This window comes from Falco biarmicus, chromosome W (assembly GCF_023638135.1).
Source record: "Falco biarmicus isolate bFalBia1 chromosome W, bFalBia1.pri, whole genome shotgun sequence".
In the NCBI taxonomy this organism is placed as follows: domain Eukaryota; kingdom Metazoa; phylum Chordata; class Aves; order Falconiformes; family Falconidae; genus Falco; species Falco biarmicus.
The window spans coordinates 2,746,111-2,770,852 of record NC_079310.1 but is presented as its reverse complement, the minus strand read 5'-3'; the positions used below and the strand labels follow the sequence as shown (position 1 = coordinate 2,770,852).

At 41.0% G+C, this 24,742-nt stretch overlaps 1 protein-coding gene across 11 annotated transcripts in view; it reads left to right on the top strand.

Moving 5' to 3' along the window:
* Positions 1-24,742, top strand: part of LOC130142038 (adenomatous polyposis coli protein-like) — a 130,736-nt gene that overhangs the window by 17,942 nt on the left and 88,052 nt on the right. For all 11 annotated transcript variants that reach the window (XM_056323442.1, XM_056323443.1, XM_056323439.1 and 8 more), the window contains 2 exons: positions 19,569-19,653; positions 20,588-20,789. In XM_056323442.1, the coding sequence (XP_056179417.1) occupies positions 19,569-19,653; positions 20,588-20,789 (287 nt within the window). The remainder of the gene's footprint in view (positions 1-19,568; positions 19,654-20,587; positions 20,790-24,742) is intronic.

Here is a 24,742-nt window from a genome sequence, read left to right as displayed (position 1 = left end):
TATTACAATATTTACTTAACATCCCCAAAAGAAAAACTCATTTTAAAATAATACCACAAGTCTTTAGTCTCTCCCAAGGCCTAAATTTATATTTACTAATTTCACCCAAATGTGTCTGTGTTGTGGTTTAACCCTGGATGGTGACTAAGCACTACACAGCCACTCACTCACTCCCCCCACAGTGGGATGGAGGATCGGATCGGAAGAGTAACAGCTAGAAAACTTGTGGGTTGAGATAAAGGCAGTTTAATAGGGAAAGCAAAAGCTGCACATGCAAGCAAAGCAAAACAAGGAATTAATTCACTACTTCCCATGGGCAGGCAGGTGTTCAGCTGTAGAGGAATTGTAGAGGAATGAAGCTGGGTTAATTAACATTGATAATATACAGCTGTGGGCTTGCTTCAGGGGTGGTGGGTTGGCTGATGTGGATACTGTGCAGCTGTGGCTGGTTCCTGCCAAGTAGCGAGAGAGAGAACAGCACTGACAGTAGATGAACTTTTGAAACTTTGTGGGGGATTGGTGGCTGTGCTGGGGCAAGGCATGGGAACTACTTATTGAAGTTAACCTGGTATGGGATGGTATTAAAGCCTTGTTGCAGCCAGCTAGTTTTGATAGTGCTGTGACATTCAGCCATCCCCAGGAAAGCAGGGCTCCATCATGCATAGCGGTTACTTATGGTATTTGTCTTCCTAATACCAAATGTCCCCACCTTCCTTCTTCCCCCAGTTTATATACTTGGCGTGACATCACATCATATGGTGTGGAATATCCCTTTGGCTAGCTTGGGTCACCTGTCCTGGCCATGTCTACTCCCAGTTTCCTGTGCCCCTCTAGCCCTCTGGCTGGCAGGGCCCAAGAAACTGAAAAGTCCTTGTCCTAGTATAAACATTACCCAGCAACAATTAAAACCCATCAGTGTCCTATCAACATTTTTCTCACACCAAATCCAAAACACAGCACTGTACCATCTGCTAAGAAGAAAATAAGCTCTATCCCAATTGAAACCAGGACGGTCTGTCTAGTGTTTAATTGGCTACGTGTAGGTCTTCAGAGCCACCTATCCAAGAAGAAACACTAAGCTCAAATGGAGTTTATCTTCCTACTGATCAAAATCCATCTGTGGGTACAGTTATGTTTGTGTGATACGTGGCACTGAACAAGGTAGAATTTCACAGGCAATATAGCTGCATTAATGTAGTGCTCTTCCTGAGTTTGCAAATCTTGTTTCTTGGTGCTACAGCTGGGAAAATTGGAATGCTTTTGCTACCTAAGCTAACATGGCTTAGAAATTTTTGCTGTCTGCATATACTACTGTATAGTGTAAGCATACTCTTAAAACAACATTTGTATGCCCATTTCCTTGCTTTACCATGTTCATGTGGTAGATTTATTGTTACTTTATAATTATATGAAATGTGCTCATTTGATGAATGTAGAAATTAAAGTATATTTAAATAGAACTTTCTTTTTCTCTAGCACCTAGATTGAGCTATATATTAATTATAATATTTGAATATTCATATATATTCAGGAGGAAATTTTTCTTTTGTTTTGAATTACTGTTTTGCCAGTAGATGGGGTCAGCACAAAGGAGATGGACACCTAAAGTAGTGAGTTTATCTTTACTTACATTTAAAGTAATAGAATAGTAAGTGAAATAATACAGCAAGAATAAAACAAGACAAGGTAATGTGTCTAATCACTGCTACATATGACAGACTGTAGTGGTTAAGAAAGATACATCACCAATTGCCTTAATACTTTACTATCATCCAGATCTACAGTCGCTGGGGAGCCCCAGTTACAGCAAGGATTTGGAGAGTCTTTCCTAGCAATTGGGAGATCTTACACAGTACACCCACTTATAGGTGAGGTCACTGTAAGAGGATCCAGCTTTAATACTGTTAAATAAACAAGCTTACCTATTTTCAAATGCAGAAACATCTGGTTTCACTCTCCTCATATTCCTCTAAAACCTGGCCAGGGCTCAGGGAGGAACCAAGGGAGTTTCCCTTATCTAATTGATTTTAACCACCGGTTTTCAAGCAAGGCCATGTATCTGGTTTCATAGCCTTGACTGCATGCCTCTAAGCGAGGAAGGATGCACTATATCTTTGATAATGATTATATTCTAAGTTACATCTTTCACTAATGATTGTGCGTTTTTTGTGAATGATTGGATACTAAATATATATATATAAAACATAAAACATTCGGTTGGCGGCTTCATCTAAAGGTCAACTTGGGCTCAGGTCCTGTTGCTCAGGCCTCAGTACTTCAATTACTGTCATTAGTTATGACAATACTTGAAAGAACTACATATTTTTTAGTTACATTTAATTTTTGCATTACACTGTAAGATGAAATTTACTTTCTGAATTGAAGTGAAATTAGTCTTTTACACCAGCTACTTGAAACTATATTTGGCATTAACAACTCTGAAAAGAATTGCTTATTGGCTTAACTATGTATCGGAAAATTCGAGTTAGATCTGTCACTTTTATTACTAAGATGATGATATAACAAATTTATTAATAACTCCTCTCCCTTTCTCCTTGTCATTGCAGTCTATAATAAGGGAGTGAGAGGTGATCTTCCTCATGGCTTGAAAAAGGGACAAAGTCTTTTCTCTTTTTCCCCATATAGTTTTTTTTCCTTTGACTTTTGTGTGTATAATTAAACTTCCAGTGACTTGGAAACATGCCATCTTTATAAGGTGGTCTCTGGGTTATTGATTTGGGATGTGGGACATTTTTATGTCCTTACTTCTAATGTGGCAGATCACCAAACAGTGATTCTATCAGACTCCACAAAACTGTCTTGATTAGTATATTTTGAGGAGATATTTCATTATTTTTTCTTCTGAAGTGCTTTCCTGGACCTGAGAAATGTATCCTAAAAAACCTCCACCAAACTCAGTATGTTTCTCTTTGCGTGGGGTGGCAGGGGGAGAGGATTGTTTAGATTAATTTGATTTTTTTTTTAAAATAATATCTCTATTCTATTAAAAAATCCCAACCTGGTCTATTCCTCATGATTGTTTGCTCCTGGACCTGAAGTGAGACACTGTTTCTTTACCTTGTTTGTTTCATATGTATTTGAAAAGTGTTCAAACCTCGCTTTGCTTTATCTTGAATTTGAAAGATGGTTTAGGAATGATCTTGGGAGTTGGAGTCTGGGTGAAATAAATTTGAGATCATTGCAGGATTCTCTTTGGTCAAGAGATAATTTTAGTTTTATAAGCTTTTAGGAGGAGGTACGTCATGGCTTTGTTCCACTGAAAGAGACTGCTTGCTTCATAGTTTGTGTAGTTCTAGCGCTGTGTTTAGGAATAATTACAAGAAAAGTAATCAGAAGGACTTTCAACCTCCACTTCTGTTTTTTCAGTTTTCTTTGTTCAACGATTTCCTGACTTGATAGTCTCCTTATCTCCTTCAGGTGCCCACTTTATCTTTTCTAATTATTCAGAGTACATTCCTTTCTCAACACAAACAGAGCATCACCCAGAGCATTGTACCAAATTCATCCTGACTAATTTTTTTTTTTTTTTTGTAAGACCTTGTTCTGTTTCAGTCCAAACGCTTTGGGAACCAGTGATGTAATTTACATATTTGCTTTTTACTCTTACAGGTGCAATTGTTATTTTCTTGTACAGGATGAATAGATGGAGATCAACAAAAAAAGATGCAAGAATGGCAAAAACTTTACCTAAATTCATACTGAAATGAAAGCAATATTTAAATTTTTGTTTTAGGGAAATCATGTGCTGCTGCTTTGTATTTTCATAGTTTGTTTTTAGAGGGGTTTTCTTTGGTATTTGGTTGTTTTTTTGGTGTGGTTGTTTTTTTTGTTGTTTTTGGATCATTGTCCTCATAAAGGTTTTAGTTTTAATAATTTTCTGTGAGATGTGGGGTTTTCTTCTTTTATTTTGGTTTTTTTTTACTTTGGTGTCCAAGAATGGTTTATTTTTGGTGTGGATAATATTTGAGAGAGTTTTTTCTACTAATTAGACAGTAATAAACCTTGAGATGCTTTGTTATATTGGATTGGAATGGATTTTGACTAAATACAAAAACAAATACTAAGATATTTTGAAGGTTGTGAATGTGTTTGTGCAGTGTTAAGCAAAGATAAGATAATGTAGTTGGAAAATAAATAATTTTAAGCCAATAGAATATAACCTACTAGATTTATTGCAGCTGTGTATGTTTCCTGTGGTTGATTAGTAATTAAATTAGCAGTATTAAAGGTAAAAAGTGTGCTTAATATGATGTCAGTGCTTTTCATCTTGTTTCTGTCATGCTGGATTTGTGAGAATGAGAAACCTTTATTTCTTATTAGAAATGAGTGATTTTTAACATAAACTGTAATTAAATTATTTTCTGTGCAAATATAACTTCCTATAATATCTTTTTATGACTATTTAAGAGGATGAACATACAAATCATAACAGGAATAACAGGCCGATTAGCAATTTAGCAACTTTACAGAACAGAGTAGTTTAGTGTCTTTATTTAAAAGAAAATCTTAAAAAAAAGTAATACTTCTAGTTTTGAATATTGTAGCATAAGTTTTTATAAAAACAAAAATTGATGTTCAGAATGTTTCAGGTGACGTGTGGAATTAGACTCTATAACTCGAAAGTTATAAAGTAGGTATGTTTATTGCGCGCAGATGCACGGGGGATCGCTCCTCCACAAGCGTGCATGCCCGAAGTGACGAACCATCTCACATTTATACAATGAACAAATGAATATTCAATTAACGCCTATACATATTCGTTACCTAAACCCCACTTCGTATGTTAATTAGCTTATCAGTCCCTTTCCTGGAATGTGGTGGTCTTGCAGGTTTGTAGGTGATTCATGTTCTTGTGACCATCCGATCTTCTTCAGGTGATTCATGTCCTTGTGACCACCCGATCTTCTTCAGGTGATTGTGACCACCCAATCTTTTCCAGCAAGGAGACTTAGCACTCCCTCCCTCTAGATAGCATTTGAATGTCTCTCATCTTTTCTCATTCTCTTTTAGATAGCCCCTTTGTTAGAGAAAGAAGGGCAGGCATCTCCCGTCTCCCCTTTGTTAGAGGAAGAGGGGCAGGCGTCTCCTCAAAACTGTAGTTGTCTCCTCAGAGCTGTGTGCCTATGTGACCAGACACCGCACCCACGACTAGTCACCATACTGTTATAAATTGAGACCACAACGGATCATAATCCAATTAAAATTTTTATTAATTATAGCAAGTAGAATATGAGCAAAAACAGCGCTGGACGACAGGGGAGTCTGCGCTCCACCAACTGCCGTCCTGAGCAGTTCAAACAGTCCCTTTTTATACCTTTTTTTTACTTTCGTGTTCATGAAGTAGTGGAGGTGTTGACCCTTCATTCATATGCACAAGCGGCATCCTGGACACCTGGCGGTTATCTTATCTTTTGTTGCCTAATCTTTACATTGGGCTTAACATAAATCTTAATAAACAATACCCTAGGCCATAGTTTCTTACAATCCCCCCTTTTTTTTTTTTTCTTTTTATCCTATTATTGTTTATTAGACGCTGCTTTCATTCTCGGCACTGCGAACAAACCTTTTTCCACAATCCCAACATTTATCATAACACTCACAAGGTAATACCTCACAATTACAATAGGCGTAGTTTTCACGTGGCATAACGCATTCGCAACAATCTTCATCCTCATTAATAGATACACTCTTATATTTTGCCCTAGACCTCGTAGTTAAAATAAGCAATTTAGCTATGTCAAACCGTTCTCTAATAAAGTGTAGCGTAATATACAAGGCCCAAATATAAGTCCCAGAATCAACATAATAAGTGGTCCTGCTAAAGCAGACAACAAAGTGGTTAGCCAAGGTGAGATATTAAACCAGTTTTCATACCATGACCTGCCCGCCTCACGATCTTTCTTACGTTGATCTAACCTTTTCCGGAGTTCAGACATGGTGTCCTGGACTACTCCAGTCCTGGGGAAGTTCGGCCATTGTTGCTTTAGTGTCCCATTGTTCTGGTTCTTTTCTCCACAGTTTGTTCCTCCTCTGCCTTGCCCGTCGACTCGGTTGCTTCGAGCCACGGGGTGTACCATCTTCTCGGCAGCAAGGGAATTCTTCAGGAGAACGGCTGCTTCGGGCTTTCTGCCTGTTTACATAGGCTTCCCACTTTGCAGCTTTAATTGCCACCCACATTGTTCCCATTTGTCCGAGTAAATTTGAGTTTCAGTTCTTTTTTATCTGGGGTTACTTTCCACGAAGTTGCAGGGGCTTTCTTAATCCGGGTATGGTGAATCCAAGAATTCTGTCCCTCAACCTTGATTGCAGTGTAGGTGGTGAGTAGGACTTGAAAAGGTCCGGTCCACTGTGGTTCCAGGGTTTTATCTGCAAAACACTTAACGTATACATAGTCTCCTGGTTGTATATCGTGAACAGGTCCATCCAGACCCCTACTGCGTGTTCCCATCACATGCTTCTCAATTCTTATTAATTGTTTGTTTAGTGCCACCATATAGGAAGTCATTGTTTCTTCACCAGTCTGTGAAGACATCCCCTTTTGTACCCCATAGGGTCGTCCATATAAAATTTCAAATGGGCTAAGCCCCTCTTTTGCTCTCTGTCTAGTTCGAATTCGTGTAAGAGCTAATGGCAAAGACTGGGGCCAAGTTAGATTTGTTTCTTGGCCTAACTTGACAATCTGTTGTTTGATTAGATGATTCATCTTTTCCACCTGGCCACTCGATTGTGGTCGGTATGGGGTATGTAATTGCCAATCTATTCCTAGATGGTGGCTGATCTGTTGTACTATTCTGGACACAAAATGTGGTCCTCTATCCAAGGACATTACTGCTGGGACTCCAAACCTAGGTATTGTCTCTTGGAGTAGTATTTTGGTCACTTCCCGGGCTTTAGCAGTTCTGCAGGGGAAGGCTTCTGGCCAACCTGAAAAGGTATCTGTTAGTACCAACAAATATCGATACCCCCCTTTTCAAGGAAGTTCCGAGAAATCGATCTGCCAATGTTGCCCTAGAACATTCCCTCTGCTAATGTTCCCTAGTTTTATTTTATTTGCTGTATTGGGATTATTGCGTAAACACATTTCACATTGCTGAGTCACCTGTTTTATTACAGTATACAAGTTTCGCCCTTTCAATTTCTGATTTAGACTTTATATAAAGTATCAGCTCCCCAATGCGTCTTATTAATAATAGGGCTGTGGCCCATATTAAATTGGATGGTACCACTATACAACCATCCCTTAAATAAGTCCACTTACATAATTTTATTTTATAATTCATGTCCTGAATTACCTTTAAGTTTTCTTTAGAATAGTTTGGCTCTTGATCTGTACTTACAGTTTGGATTTTATCATCTGGTATTAAGGGTAATTCCTCCTTTCCTACCTCCTCTGTTACTCATCTGGCCTCACGGTCGGCCAGGCAGTTTCCAATTTCCAAATCAGTGCCTCTATGGGCCACCTTATGTTCTTCCTTCCTGGATGACCCTCTTGTAACAGAGGGGGCCATTCCTCACATCAGGGTCTGGCATGGCATATGTTCCCACCGCTCAACGCCTACTGGGTTGCAGCCAACAGCGGAGCTCAAGATTCTTCTTGGTGGCAAACACAGAGGCCAACCCAGTCTTGCCCTTGACTATGGTAGGAGGCACCTGACCAACCTTATTCCTTGTACTTCGTTGTCAATGCAGAGTTTCATCTGCACATCCCATAACAAGTCACTGTCATGGCAAAACACACAGATTTACATTAGTAGAACTACTACAGAGTGTATTTTATTTCAGCTTTTCTGCCAATATCCCCACAGCCTTGCTGACCAAGGGATATTGTTTTTATCTGAACTGGGCAAGCCTCCCCCTTATCATTTTTACTGTAACAGGTAAAGCATTTTTCACCTTTCCTGGAATTTATTTTCAGATACGCCTGGTTAGAAATTTCTTCTACTCCAGGGAGGTCCTCTTTTCCTCTTTTCTGTTGAATTAAAGATAAGCTCAAGATTTCAAATACTTGATCATTTTTAACTTTTAGTTTCATTTCTCCTTTTTTAAACGTCTAGATGTTCTAATAAATCTCATCCCAACAAAGATTTTGGTGAATTTGGCATTATTTGTTTTCTTAGTTTGTACTTTAAAGGTTTCAGGATGTTTTCCTGGTGGCCAGCAGCTCCCACAACTGTAACAAATTTATTTATTTTTTTTTTTTTACTGAAGTTTAACAAGTAAGTTGGTTTTGTATTTACTGAAATTCCACCTCATACCCATTCCCTGCCCTAGAGGGGCCGTTACCGGTCCTGTTGTACTGCAAATGCTGCAGCAATTGAGGTGACATTGTCAGGTCCTTCTGCTCAATTGTCAGCAATAGCAACCCCCTCCTCCTCCCCAGCAGAAGGGTTCGGGGCAGGAGATGCTCTTCCTGCTCTGCAGGTTACACAAGCCTGCCTCTGCAGCAGCACTTCTGTTTTAACTCTTTCTTACCCTGAATGCAAATCTGCTCCTTGTTGCTTTAAATCTGTGTTATTACATATCAGGCCTTCCCAGGCAAACAGAAAACATCCTGCCTTGCATCCCAGCATGATTCAGTCGCACCTTCGAGGGGGTACGGGGGTTTGTACAAACTCACCCCAACACTTACACACACACACGCCTCAGGTTTTACATACAGCAGTACAAGTTTTTATATCTTACAACATGTTTCATTCTGGTTGCTCCACAGAAGAAACCGCAACCTGAACTTTTTAACACAAAAATTTCAACAAGAACATCTTTCTAGTTTAGGTCTCGGTTTTTTTCCTATCCTTTTCTAGAGCCACAATCAAAGATCAGGTGATGTTAATCCCACACTCTTTCTAGTGCTAGTACCATAGGATCCCGAGGGGGTACTACTCCACAGTCCTTTTGCCACTCAGGTTTGTCCCGGAGGACGAAGAACATGTCTGCATATGATACTTCATCCCATTTTCCCTCTGTCCTCAGAAACAACATTAATTGCAGGAGAGTGTTATAATCTAACGTTCCTCCCTCCTGAGGCCATTTCGCATCACTCTCCAATTTATACAAAGGCCACCACTGATTACAATATTTATCCAATTTCCTTCTATTTTCGGTACCACCATGTCCTACGATATCACTCCAATGTTTTAATATACAACCCAAGGGCGATTTTTCACAGGGCTTACTCCTTCCATTTCCCATTTTGCAATTTTAATTACTTTGTTTTTTTCTTTTTCTTTCCGGCCGCCTTAGCCACCCAAGGTCAGAAACGCTGATAGAGCTTCTTACTCGTTTTGCACTCAAACGCCTTTCTCAAGCACTCTTGCACTCACACTCAGTCAAAATAATTAAGCTATACACGAAAAATCAAAATGCGCATCTCAATCACACCATTCACACTCTCCGGGCAGCCCGCAGTCACACAAGCAGTATGTTATACAGTACCGTGCACTTATGTACAAACTCTTAGGAACACTAACAGTTCACAAAGTATGCATTTCAATGAACAATTGTCAAAAACCAAACAATAAACAAAAACCAATTTTTCCTGGTCTTAAGCAGAGTGTTAAGTTTTCCGCTATTTGCCACGAATTACCAGAATGTTAGTATTTTTCAACATACATTTCATAACTCCGAGTTTTGAACATATAACAAGACAACACATAGAACATACAAGACACAGAGCGCTATTTCAGTTGTTACATTCCAGGAATTCCCCAATTCTTAAAACAACCTAAAGGAAGTTTTTAGCTTCCTCTTTTTCCTACGCAAAAGTTTCCCTTTTACTTTTGCTGTGAGGTCCCTCTTGTTACTGTGAGATTCCGCCTTATTCCATCCCGCCCACCGCTTTCCGTCACGAGGCCTCCGGGCTTTTAGGAGTGGCAGTAACCTCGGGTTTGCTCGATCTGCCCTCAAGATCGCTAGCGGCCACCCCTTGGTCAGCAAACCCCCTCCCAAGGTACCTTTCCTCCTGGGGACTACGCTGCGCGCCGGACGTCTCCGTGCGTCTCACCAGCCGCCCCGTTACTAAACATACCGTGTTATCCGTGGATCCAGGGGTTTCTCTTCTGCTCCCGGGTGAACAGCTGAGAAGAGGAGGCTCCTCCGAGGAAATCTCCCGGGGCGCGCCTAGGAGCGTCCGCTCCGCAGCTGGTCCCTCAGCCGAGCAGAAATCCTCCTGCCTGGCTCGCCAAAATGACGTGCGGAATTAGACTCTATAACTCGAAAGTTATAAAGTAGGTATGTTTATTGCGCGCAGATGCACGGGGGATCGCTCCTCCACAAGCGTGCATGCCCGAAATGACGAACCATCTCACATTTATACAATAAAACAAATGAATATTCAATTAACGCCTATACATATTCGTTACCTAAACCCCACTTCGTATGTTAATTAGCTTATCAGTCCTTTGCCTGGAATGTGGTGGTCTTGCAGGTTTGTAGGTGATTCATGTCCTTGTGACCATCTGATCTTCTCCAGCAAGGAGACTTAGCACTCCCTCCCTCTAGATAGCATTGGAATATCTCTCATCCTTTTCTCATTCTCTTTTAAATAGCCCCTTTGTTAGAGGAAGAAGGGCAGGCGTCTCCTCAAAACTGTAGTTGTCTCCTCAGAGCTGTGTGCCTATGTGACCAGACATCGCACCCATGACTAGTCACCATACCCACATTCCTTGAGCAGACATACAATCACAATCGATGTCCATTGTCCCCATTTCACACTATTTCTCCATATCACTGTTAGCTCTTGATTTTTCACTTTAATTTCTAATTGCAATTCAACAATTAAATCTCGTCCTAACAGATTAAATTCTGCTTCAGGGACGAGCAAGAGTTCACCCATTCCAAATTTATTTTCAGTTTCGAATACCACATTTTTGATTTTGCTTACTTTAAAGGGTTCTCCTTTTGCCCCAATTACTTGTACTTTTTCAGGGGAAACTTTACATCCCTCAGGTATTTGCTTAATAGTTGATTTTTCAGCCCCAGTGTCTACTAAAAAGGTGAACTCTTGTTTATGGGGACCTATTTTTAATTTTATCAAGGGCTCATGATGACTCCGGTCCCCTAAGATATAGAGCCCCTGACTCTCCTATTTGCCACAAACTGAGTTTTTAGGAGCGCTTACCCTAAAGGGTCGTCTGGATTTACCCCAGAGTACAGCTGAAGGGCTTTCCTCAGTCGTTCCAGCCACTCAGTAGGGCTTTCATCTTTCTTTTGCATTTCATTAAATGCTTTATTGATATTCTGGCCACGGGGTACTGCTTCCCTAATCCCCTGAATTACTATAGTTCTCAGGTCCTGCATATGAGTTCTATGCACTGGATCCTGATTATCCCAATTAGGTCTTTGGAGTGGCCATTTAATATCTGCTTGGGGTTCCTAGGCATGCTGAGCATCCCACAGTCTCATTCCTGCTCGTCATCATATCTCTTTCCTCGGTAGTAAATAATTGACCAAGGATAGATTGCATCTCATCCCAAGTATAAAGGTTTGGTCCCAAAAAATTGATTTAATCTTACTGCCACTCCGAGTGGGTCCTCAATTAAGTTTCCCATCTCGATTCTTTTAAAATCTCGTAGGTCAGCCGAGTTTAGGGGTACGGAAATATATCCGATCACAGGTTGAGGTCCCCCCATGGGTATTTCCCTTAGGGGGTACATCTGAGCTGCCCCTTTCTGACTTCTAGTTACGCGTCTAGGAAGAGGGGGAGACCCTTGTTCCGACTCTGGTGGGGGAGTGGGCGCTCTGGGGACCTCTGCGGGAGCAGGAGGAGGAATGTAAGGAGGGGGGGTTAGAAGGGTTTCGTCTAACTCTTCCTGCTTTTTCTTTTGTTTAGTTTTTATTTCATTCAGCGGATAAAGTCTAGCTCCCGGTCTTTCTAGCCACACTTCCGCATATCGACTCTCCTCCGGGTTAAGGGTTTTTTTTATTATTAACCCAGAGGTTTAATTGCTGTCTTACCCAATCTTCTTCTGACCCATAGACTGGCCAAAAGACATTTTTAGAAATCTTCTTCCCTCCCCATATCTTAGTACAATATTCTATCATCTTCTGCTTATCTTTCCCTAGAGTTCCAGGGAAATATCTCCAATTGTCTAAGATATATGCCAGAGGGGTATTCTTAGGTACAATGGGTACCCTTCCCATGGGAGTCGAAGGCTTGCTGCCCTTCGCCCCCATCTTCTGGAATATCCACAAACATACACTCACTCGTTATATTCCAGGAAACCCAATCCCGCCCGAACGGCAAACCCGCGAACAACTTCGCAATATACTTACGCGTCCTGCGTCTTCGTCCGGACTCCCGTGCACAGAATTTTTATGGGATTTTACCGGTTTCTCCTTTGCTCATTATTCTAGAATTTAGGTTCGTCGGTAAGGTTGGAGTAAGCTGTTGGTCGCGGGGCCGCGAAATGTCGCGGGGCGCCTCCCCGGAGGACCAAAGCCCACCGTTCCTTATCCGAGTCACAGCACCAGAATTGTTATAAATTGAGACCACAACGGATCATAATCCAATTAAAATTTTTATTAATTATAGCAAGTAGAATATGAGCAAAAACAGCGCTGGACGACAGGGGAGTCTGCGCTCCGCCAACTGCCGTCCTGAGCAGTTCAAACAGTCCCTTTTTATACCTTTTTTTTACTTTCGTGTTCATGAAGTAGTGGAGGTGTTGACCCTTCATTCATATGCACAAGCGGCATCCTGGACACCTGGCGGTTATCTTATCTTTCACAAGCGGCATCCTGGACACCTGGCGGTTATCTTATCTTTTGTTGCCTAATCTTTACATTGGGCTTAACATAAATCTTAATAAACAACACCCTAGTCCATAGTTTCTTACACAATTTTTCCTGGTCTTAAGCAGAGTGTTAAGTTTTCCGGTATTTGCCACGAATTACCAGTATGTTAATATTTTTCAACATACATTTCGTAACTCCGAGTTTTGAACATATAACAAGACAACACATAGAACAAACAAGACACAGAGCGCTACTTCAGTTGTTACATTCCAGGAATTCCCCAATTCTTAAAACAACCTAAAGGAAGTTTTTAGCTTCCTCTTTTTTCCTACGCAAAAGTTTCCCTTTTACTTTTGCTGTGAGGTCCCTCTGGTTCCTGTGAGATTCCGCCTTATCCCGTCCCGCCCCCCGCTTTCCGTCACGAGGCCTCCGGGCTTTTAGGAGTGGCAGTAACCTCGGGTTTGCTCGATCTGCCCTCAAGATCGCTAGCGGCCACCCCTTGGTCAGCAAACCCCCTCCCAAGGTACCTTTCCTCCTGGGGACTACGCTGCGCGCCGGACGTCTCCCTGCGTCTCACCAGCCGCCCCGTTTCTAAACATACCGTTTTATCCGTGGATCCAGGGGTTTCTCTTCTGCTCCCGGGTGAACAGCTGAGAAGAGGAGGCTCCTCCGAGGAAATCTCCCGGGGCGCGCCTAGGAGCGTCCGCTCCGCAGCTGGTCCCTCAGCCGAGCAGAAATACTCCTGGCTGGCTCGCCAAACTGACGTGCGGAATTAGACTCTATAACTCGAAAGTTATAAAGTAGGTATGTTTATTGCGCGCAGATGCACGGGGGATCGCTCCTCCACAAGCGTGCATGCCCGAAATGACGAACCATCTCACATTTATACAATAAAACAAATGAATATTCAATTAACGCCTATACATATTCGTTACCTAAACCCCACTTCGTATGTTAATTAGCTTATCAGTCCTTTGCCTGGAATGTGGTGGTCTTGCAGGTTTGTAGGTGATTCATGTCCTTGTGACCATCTGATCTTCTTCAGGTGATTCATGTCCTTGTGACCATCCAATCTTCTCCAGCAAGGAGACTTAGCACTCCCTCCCTCTAGATAACATTTGAATGTCTCTCATCTTTTCTCATTCTCTTTTAGATAGCCCCTTTGTTAGAGAAAGAAGGGCAGGCGTCTCCCCGTCTCCCCTTTGTTAGAGGAAGAGGGGCAGGGGTCTCCTCAAAACTGTAGTTGTCTCCTCAGAGCTGTGTGCCTATGTGACCAGACACCGCACCCATGACTAGTCACCATACCCACATTCCTTGAGCAGACACATACAATCACAATCGATGTCCATTATCCCCATTTCACACTATTTCTCCATATCACAGGAGCAAACTGACTTGCAGCATTTAGATAATCTGTCATAGTTTTTGGATATGAGATCTTTATTATCCTTGTATGAAAGTAGGACTTAATGGTCTATTTTCCTTAAGAGAACAGTAAATGCTGATCCTTTATACCAGGTTTTCCAGTGGCTGAATTGCAACCTTTCTTAGAATTTTACCCTTATAGGTATATAAAGTTTCAGATACTATTGGTACCCTTTATTCTTCTTGTCAAAACACTGAAGTTTACTTTAACGTGACTACAGAGAAGAGTGTCTCTTTCAAAACTTGTGACTCCTTTTATCCAAAACCTCCTTGATTAGGTAGGCAGGTGATCAGATTTTCTTTTAACTCACCTTCTCCATTTTATGGTGCCCTAGTTTCAGCTGGGACAGTTAATTTTCTTAGTAGCTGGTACAGCGCTGTTTTGGATTTAGTATGAGAATAATGTTGATAACACACTGATGTTTTTAATTGTTGCTAGGTAATGTTTATACTAAGTCAAGGACTTTTCAAGTTTCCCATGCTCTGCCAGTGTCCAATTCTGGGCTCCCCAGTTCAAGAGATACAGGGAACTACTGGAGCGGGTCCCACAGAGGGCTACGAAGGTGATGAGGGGACTGGAGCATCCCCCTTGTGAGGAAAGGCTGAGGGAGCTGGGCCTGTTTAGCCTGGGGCAGACTGAGAGGGGATCTTATCAATGTCTACATATATCTTAAAGGGCGAGTGTCAAGAGGATGGGGCCAGGCTCTTTTCAGTGGTGCCCAGTGACATGGCAAGGGGCAATGGGCACAAACTGCAACACAGGAAGTTCCATCTGAATATGAGGAAAAACTTCTTTACTTTGAGGGTGACAGAGCAGTGGAACAGGCTGCCCAGAGAGGCTGTGGAAGTCTCCTCTGGAGACATTCAAAACCTGCCTGGACACGACTCTGTGCAACCTGCTCTAGGAGAACCTGCTTTAGTAGGGGGGTGGACTAGATGATCTCCAGAGGTCCCTTAGAACCCTGACTATTCTGTGACTTTCCAATTTGTTTCCAAAGGAAGAATGTTTTTAGTTTTGTCTTGCCTTTTCCCTTTTATCTTTGGAGAAAAGATTTTTAGTTATCGCACATGGTAGAATGTTTTAGCAAGGTATACAGAAATAATGCTTTTTGAAGAATGATGTTAAGAAATTATAATATGAAAATAAAGTATTCAAGACATGAGAAATATTTACGTTAAATTAGATATACTTGATATGGAATTGCTATTATTGAATAGGCTACTGGTACTAAGCAAACTGGTGTAACTGAAATGTTTATATTTGAATTTTGAATTTAGTATGCTAGGTATTTCTGCATGCGTTCTTTTACACATTAGAATATTAGCATTGCTTCAAAACTGTCACTGGAAGCCTGATTTCCAGGTGATCTGAAATATCTGATTTAATTTCTGCTAAGAAATAGTCAGTTATAGCACAGTGGTTTATAGTTTCTTGATGTACCAAAAAAATATAGTAAAATCTCCATAGTAATTGCAGGCTTGGAGCTTAGGAATATTTCTGAACTATAGAGGGAACATGTTTGTGGCTTTGTCTCAAATTTAAGTGTTAACAATAGAAATTTTACAACAAAGGGATAAAATAGATATAGTAAAATGTCAGAAGTAATATTCATCAGTGTTCTAAAGTAACTAGAGTATGAAACTTTTGTACTGTTGACTGTAATATATAAGCTGTACTACCCTCTTCAGCAGTTGGGAAAATCTGAGTATGACCCCTTTGGCTTTAAGAAAAAGCAGATTGCAGCCTAAGAAAGAATTCCTTTACTAGAGTAATCATGAGATTTGGATAATGAAAATCACTCACCCAAATGATTTCCCTTCTGTCAACAGTCTCATCAGTTTGTCAGCCAGTCACATCTTGTTTGTTTGTGGATCGTTAAGTTCCTCTGTGATAGGTTCCCTCTTTGCAGCAAGTCAAGCAAATATGACTTGTTAGCCAATGCTGCTTTTCTGTGTAATCTCCACTATTTCAATTTATTGCTTGAGAGATGAGAAATCTTCTAACTCTTAGGTATCCCCATACCTGAACTTCTCTGACAAGTTTTCACTTGCTTCCTTATATATTTTCCTTTATTTGTTATGTGTTAAACATAAGGGTAATATTATACTGTCAAAACAAAAAATTTAAACTGAATAAGGTTTAGCATTCACTTTCTTATTTTTGCCATTCTACCAAACAGATGTATGCATTACTCAATTTATGCATATGTAATTTTCCTGCAGGAACTATTACATGTGTAAGTCCTTCTGGTTAAAACAGCTACTTGTACTTGTCAGACAATGTTAAAGCTCTAAACCAGAACACATAGCTTAATAATGACATTGTTATCTAAACAGTGTTTCTATGGAAAAGAAATAATGGAGCTTTTTATGTGTTGACTAAAAATAAAAAAACATGTACAGTTGAAAAGTGAAAAATTAAAAAATAAAAGTTAAAACCTCAACTAATGAATTGTAGCAGAGAAAATTGAGAAAAGTGATCTGGTATGCTGATGTTGAGCACTTGTTACCTCATATTCAGAGAGAGCAGTCCTTAGCTACCTGGACATCAATCAGTCATGTAATTTGATAACATAGGAAAAGGTGATAGTATTTTTGCTTAGCTGTTAATATTTGCTCTTGAAGCAAGAGGACTCACAATATAGTAAAGTATCCTGAACATGGTCTTTGAAATACAGAACTGTCATGTATAGAGGTGAGAAGACAACTTCTAAGAAGGAAGTGGGAAGAAAGGTTGGATGTTTTGGGTTGGTTTTATGGCTGAGTTTTTCTTGGTGTTTTTTTGTTTTTCTTTTTTCCCCTGCATCACAGTGCTGTTCTCAGGAAAAAGGGGTCCACTAGCTATTTCCAAATTTACCTGAGTTAACAGGTCTTTCAGAAGCTTGAAATACTCCAAAGACCGCTCTACATATCAAAGCCTTTTAGGCTTTTAAGCGAAGATTGCTGTCTGCAAATGCTATCTGTCTGACTTTATGTCAGATAATGTAGGAGCCTTGATTATTTGTCTGACTTGCTGACGGGGCATATGTTACATATAGAGATGGTTGCACCCTATGGCTAATGAGGATGTCCTTGAATGTACTTAAAAGCACAAGCACAGCTGAGATTTCCTGAGTAGTGATTTTTATCATACTACACGTGATCCTAAAGGTTGTGTCTGTTTCAGTGCAGTGTGGTGGGTTGACCTTGGCTAGTTGCTAGATGCCCACCCAGCTGCTCTTTCACTCCCCTTCCTCAACAAGACAGGGGAATAAAATAGGATGAAAAAAATCATGGGTCGAGATAAGGACAGGGAGATCACTTACCAATTACTATCATGGGCAAAACAGACTTGACTTAGGAAAATTAACTCACTGCCAATTAAGAATAGAGTCGGCTGATGAGTGTATTTGGTTTATGTGGCAAGGTTTTGGTAGTGAGGGGGCTACAGGGGTAGCTCTGTGAGAAAATGCCAGAAGCTTCCCCTATGGCTGATAGAGCCGGTTCCAGCCAGCTCCAAGATGAACCCACTGCTGGCCAAAGTTTAGCCAATTGGCGATGTATGTAGAGCCTCTGTAATAACATATTTAAGAAGGGTTAAAAACTGCTCTGCAACAGCAGCTGGGAGAGGAATAAAAATATGTAAGAGAAATAGCTATGCAGACAGCAAGGTCAGTGAAGAAGGAGGTGCTCCAGGTGCCGGAGCAGAGATTCCCCTGCAGCCTATGGTAAAGACCGTGGTGAAGCAGGTTGTCCCCATGGAGGTTAAGGGTGGAACAGATATCTACCTGCAGCCTGTTGGAAGGACCCAAGTTCAAGAAGTTTGTGAAGGACTGTATCCTGTGGGTGGGACCCCACGCTGGAGCAGGGGAAGAGTGTGAAGGAGGAAGGAGCAGCAGAGAACTGTTATGAACTGACTGCAACCCCCCCATTCCCCCCCTGCACCAAGAAACAGAGAAGTTGGGAATGAAGCTGAGCATGGGAAAAGGGCGGTGGAGGAAGGAGTTATGGTTTTTTTTTCTTTCTCACTGTGGCTCACTTTTCTCTTGCTCCAGCATGGGTCTTCCCCATGGGCTGCAGTCCTTCAGGATAAACCTGCTCCAGTATGGGCCCTCTGTGGTCTGCAGTTCCTGTCAGGAGAGTCTCCTCTAGTGTGGTTCCTTCTCATGGGCTGCAGTTTCCTTCAGGGAATATCCACCTGTTCTGGCATGGGGTCTTCCATGGGCTGCAGTGTGGATATCTGTTCTGGTGTGGTCCTTTCCATGGGCTGTAGGGGCAGTGTCTGCTCCAGTGCCTGGAGTGCCTCCTCCCTCTTCTTCACTGATTTTGGTGTTCTCAAGATTATTTCTCGTTTGTTTGCTTGTTTGTTTGTTTTCTCCTCGCTTTTCATACTCACACGCTGCCTGTGCAGCGTTTTATCCTTTGTTAAATAGGTTTTCACAGACGTGCCACCAGCTTCACTGGTTGGCTCAGCTTTGACCAGTGGAGCTGGCTGGAATCAGCCTTGTCCAGTCTTCCCTCTGCTACCAAAATCTTGCCATGTAAACCCAATACATTTTGTTGTGCAGCTGGCTGTAGATGAACTACATTGAGGACACAGTATCCATATTACGTATTTCAAGGGCATTTACTTTTTGTCTAGCTCCAGCCTGGTCACATGGAGTGAATGACCATTAATGGTCTGAGTATAATTTGCTCACTTAGTTTGATCTGAAAGGGATTTAGTTTACACTCTGAAATTACTTAACAATTTGAAGCAAAGTACAGTTGGTAGGGGCAGCTGTGAGACTGACTTAAAACTGATCCAAGCTAAAATACTAATGTAGATGTACCCTTACAGTACTCCATGAGTCAGGCAACTTCTAAGTCAGGAAACTTGACCTCAGCTTGATCTTCAGAATTATTTCTGCAAAATAGTGTAGACGTAGTTAATGTATCTGTACTCCAGATTTCCTCTTCCTGGAGTACTAGCATGTAATTAAATAATGGGTGATTGCAGAGTGACTCTTTAGTAACTTTTAGTTATGTATCCAAATTTTATATTTACAAGACTGGCTTTAGGAATGCAGATTGAAGAAATTTGACTGTACTTTGTGTTTCCATTTCTCCATCTGTAAATTAGAGATAAGTGATATTCACTTTGAGAACTTTTAAAGAAGCTGATAACTTGTATTATTAGAGAAGATGAATTATTCACTATAGACTTTATGTTGTGACAGTGTTTGGGGAAATACTGTAGAATATATTTGATGGAAATTATAGTTATGAGACTTGATCACTGCTTACATTAAATATAGTTTACATTAGTGTCACAGTAGCTGTTGCAAACATGTATACTTGAGGGCAGGATAAGATGTTTTACCTTGATTTATTATTGTAAGGATTTCTTAATCAGGCTTTATTTCTTATAGGAGGTGCTAAAACAGCTGCAAGGAAGTATCGAAGATGAGACAATGGCATCTTCTGGACAAATTGACTTAATTGAACGACTTAAAGGTAAATTTAGAATTATGCTTTAAGTAGGTTCATTTGTTTCTTAGTTGCTTTAGGATAAAATTTTCCAACTCAGCTGTGTCTTCTTTCCAGTGCTACCTTTGGAAGTTAGGCATAATCTCGGTGTCTGTTATTTTTTGCCAATTATTTTAAGACACATTTTCAAAAAAGAATGCGCTCTTATGTTGCTTTTGCTACTGTTACCCCAAGGCTTCGTATGATATTTGCATTTGATACATCTTATGCTTTATTCACTACTTCACAAAAAACCTGCTTTTAATTGTTTAAATTCATGATGGATTAGTTCCACCATTTTTCTTAACTCATTTACATGTCTTGCTCTTTCCCTGTCACATTACTAGAACTGTATCTGTCATGCTGAAAACTGATGCACCCTTCCCTAGAGCATGTGGTGGAATGTGTATCCATCCCATTATATGGGATGTGCAGAGCAAGCCCAGATCAGTGATTCCTTGCATGCATATGTTATCCCTATCACAGAACAAGAAATATTGTAGAGGATGTCTACATTTAGGCCCCTATGGTGGAAACACTTATCATTTACATGATGGTGGAGCATCTGTGGGATCCCTGAGAAAGAGGCTATTAGGAAGTGGAACACGAGCAATTAATATGATATTTATGTCACACTGCCTGTTTTTTAAGGAAGACATGCATACTGGTGTCATGATACTGTACTGGTTGGTAGGACTGTAGTTTGGCCATCTCATTTTAGAGGATTAGTATTCTCTAATTGTACCATTAAGATTGGTTTTGTTTGCATTATGTTCTGTGTATCCTAAAGCAAAATGTTTTAACTGTTTCCATCCAAAAAGTCATAATTTGTTAACAAAGTATGAAATTAAGACAGAAATGATCTTTTAGATTTGTGCTGCTCAATTTCAGCTCTGAAAATGTTTGCTCTTTATTATCCCAGAACTGAACTTGGAAAGTAGTGACTTCCCTGGAGTGAAGTTAAGGCCAACGGTGTCCATGCATTTATATGGGAGCTGGGAAGGGTCTGTGTCAAGCCCTTCAGGAGAGTGCAGTCCTGTTCCCACAGGATCATTTCCAAGAAGAGGATTTATGAATGAAAGCAGAGAAAGCACTGGCTATTTAGAAGAACTAGAAAGAGAGAGGTAAACTTCTTCATTTATTCATTTAGTATGCGTTGACTTCTAATTCTAACATGAAAATTTACTAACATATCTAATATTTAGCTATCATGCATATGATTTTGATCAGTGATATACTTATCCTACCAGGGAAGGAAACAAGGACTATACATTAGATTTAAATACACAAAACCATCAGAAATCCTAAACCACATAATATAGCTTCTGCATATATGTATTTCATTGTTACTGTTTGTTTGCTGAAGGTTATTTTATTTAGATCAGCAGATTTTCAGCACCTTAAATAGATTTTTGGAGGTGGGGGGTGGAGCATCCTAAACACCTCCATATCTCCTCACCACTATTGATAAGTGCTGAAACTGTAGCAATGCGATGGTGCAGTCTCAAAGAGGGTCCCCCATGGAGAGTCAGCCAAGTCACGACAATCACACCAATATGGCTACATGCCGTGCTCACTTTATTAAACAAACAGATCATATTTATAACTTAAACCGACCGCTCACACGACTCTACACACAGGTGATTGGATAAACGTCTCTGGCCACGTGGGGGTCTGTGTCACTGATCGGTGAGCATGCTGCAGGCGCCTGATCAGAGTGTGCCGATCAGAGTGTGTTGATTCCGCGGTTCCCAGGACTTGCTCTGCACCTGGCTTCTTGTTTGTGCATAGCTTGTTTTCTTTCTCTCACTGCTTGTTCCCAGGACAATTCAAAGTTGCTCTGCAGCTTCAACTAACAGGCCTGGGTTGTCCAACCCAGACAATGGTAACATATGTCCTCGGTCCTTTAAAAATCCCTCTACACAGTCTTTCTCTTGTTTGCAAATGGTTTATAGCTACCATAGGTGGTTGATTGGTTACTTAATATTAGGAGTCGTCTACCTAGTGATTCTTTTCTCTTAACAAAAATGACTGCTAAACAAAGGCATCTTGAAGATGTCATTCCCATATGTTTTGTCAATTGGCAAAACCATAAACTTTGGTTTTTTTCTTTGAAGGTAATATGAAAAACATACATCTAGGGCATATTGCAAAGTTGTCCCACAATATCAGTCAATTGTGAAGGAAATGCAAAGTGACATGCAGCTGTTTCTGTTGAAGGCTGCTTTATATCCTAAAATGAATCTGACTGAAATCCCAGATGTCTTCAGAGGCCTCTGTAAGACAGGGGTTTCTAAAGATTGAGGCATTGAAAGCTACTTGATGGATGGGATGTGTTGTGGGCTGACCTTGGCTGGCTGGCTGCCAGGTGCCCACCCAGCCATGTTCTCACTCCCTCTCCTCAATAGGGCAGAGGAGAGAAAAATATAACAAAAGGCTTGTCGGTCACGATAAGGACAGGGAGATCACTCACCCGTTATTGTCATGGGCAAACTAGACTTGACTTGGGGAAAATAAATTTATTTTACTGTCAATTAATAACAGAGTAGGATAGTGACAAAAACTAAACTAAAAACACCTTCCCCCTCACCCATCCCTTCTTCCCAGGCTCAACTTCACTCCTGACTTCTCTATCTTCTACCCCCACTTTGAGTGGTGCAGGGTAATGGGGAATGAGGGTTGCAGTTAGATCATGTTAAGTCACAGTTCAGGAAAGCACAGTGAGATCACGTCGGGGTCACCAAATTGTTATAAACGATAACAATTAAAACAATTTTATTTTGGGTTCAATCAATTTAGGTTGAGAAACAATAAGCAAAAACAGCACTGGGTGTGCAGAGAACTCAATTAGTTCCACCACACGCACACCTGAGTCCTAAAAGCAGCGTCTTTTATGTCCGGATCTTGACCAATCTCTTCTTGCCAGATGTTCGTCCTGCTCTTTTCCCATTGGGTCGCCAGGGCACACCCTCTCCTCCTATTGGATCCTCTTTGGCGCACTTGTTTGAATCTCAGGGTCTTTGTCTCCTTTGGCGGCTATCCCTAGCATGTTTTCTTTATCTGCTTTCTTTATCTCCTTTAGCGGGCTTTTCTAAGCAGCGATTGCCTCAGGGGAAGGGGGAGCTTTTACATTGTTTCAAAGGAGAATCACACGTGCCCATTCATTACAATTGTGATACAGGCTTTAGATTTACACAGGGTACAACAATTACACTTATCACACTACATTCTATTTTTTACATGAATCATGACTGCGTTTATCACAATCATAATACTTTGTATCTGCTGCTCCTTCTTCCTCATGCTGTTCCCCTGCTCCAGCATGGGGTTTCTCCCATGGAACATAGTCCTTCATGAACTGCTCCAATGGGGGTCCTTTCCATGGGGTGCATTTTTTCATTAACTGCTCCAGTGCAGGTCCTTTTCCAAGGGATACAGTCTTTCAGGAGCAGACTGCTCCAGTGTGGGTCCCCCATCGACCACAGTTCCTGCCAGAAAACCTGCTCCCGCTTGGGGTCCTTTCCACAGGCCTCAATTCCTGCCAGGAGCCTTGCTCTGGTGTGGGCTCTCCATGGGCTGCAGTTTCCTTCAGGGCATATCCACCTGCTGTGGTATGGGGTCCTCCATGTGCTGCAGTGTGGGTATCTGCTCTGACATGGTCCTCCATGGGCTGCAGGGGACAACCTGCTTCACCATGGTTTTCTCCACAGGCTGCAGGGGAATCTCTGCTCTGGCACTTGGAGCACCTCCTCCCCCTCCTCCTTCACTGACCTTGGTGTCTGCAGGGTTGTTTCTCTCACATATTCTCACTCCTCTCTCACAGCTGCTGTGCAGCATTTTTTTAACCCGTTCTTAAAAATGTTATCACAGGTGCTACCAACATTGCTGATTGGCTCAGCTTTGGCCAGTGGTGGGTCCATCTTAAAGCTGGCTGGAACCGTAATACAAAAGCTTGGTGGGTAGCACTTTAGAAATCCCTGCTCTAAAGGGCCTTTCCTGGTGTTTAGTAAAACTTTTGCAATCAAGAGCTGAAAGGAGTATACTTTTCCTCTAAGGTACTATGTCTAGATCCCTTTCAATCCTATCAATAAAATTGAAGCAATTTCCTATGAGTCTGTTCTGATCCTCATCTAGTAGATACTGCATTTTTTCATTTTCCTAGTCAGGATCACTAATCATGCTTGCTTTCTCTCTTAAAATCTAGGTTCACGAAAGGTTGTATGAGAATATTTTCCCTTAATTTATGAATCTCTTCCCACTTGCTCATTCCAGTCTTTAAGAATATTATGTGTCTCCCATTTGAACTAATGGCTATCTTCCCTTCCAGTTTTCCATTGAAGTTGTCTTTCTTTGTAGTGCCTAGGGTATTAGCAAGATTAATGGAACAGAGTTCTGCATGTATAGTATTTCATAGGGACAGGGCAACTTGGTTCTAATTCAGGTAGCCTTTGATGTTCATCTTAACAAAACAGTGTACTTGCTTGTATTCTTTCCAGTGCTGTATTCTACCACATTATAGTAAAATTTTTAAGTGTACTTGGGGCTTTCAGTTAAGCTCCGATTCAACTCCAGGTCACTCAGAACAAGGAGTATTAATTTATAGCAACTGGAGTTCTTCAGTATGGTTAGTACATCTGTTATATGATCTGTGATCCTTTCCCACTATTGTGGATTCTGAGGTGACAGATTTTTGGATATTTTTCTCAATGATAATGACAGCTTAAGCAGTGAACTGATCTTTGTTTAAAATGATCCTGGGGAAAAAAAGAGAGAGGGATATTTTAATTTGAGATTAGTTCACTGATCTGATTATGAAACACTACGCAAGCAGTGTTACTGTCACAATTGAGGGGGTGAAGATTTGTGCTGCTGAGAAAATGATCTATAGAGACATGCTCATATAACATCTGGCTTCATTATTAGTAATGATTAATAATCAAAACTGCCCTATTCATTACGCTGTTTGAGGGGACATGTAAGAACACTTAGGGCCTCAGCATGGCCTCTGAATAGCCAAAAGAAAGAATTTGAGGGTGGAGAACACAGGACAGTGCATATAGAATCACTGCTTTCTGAA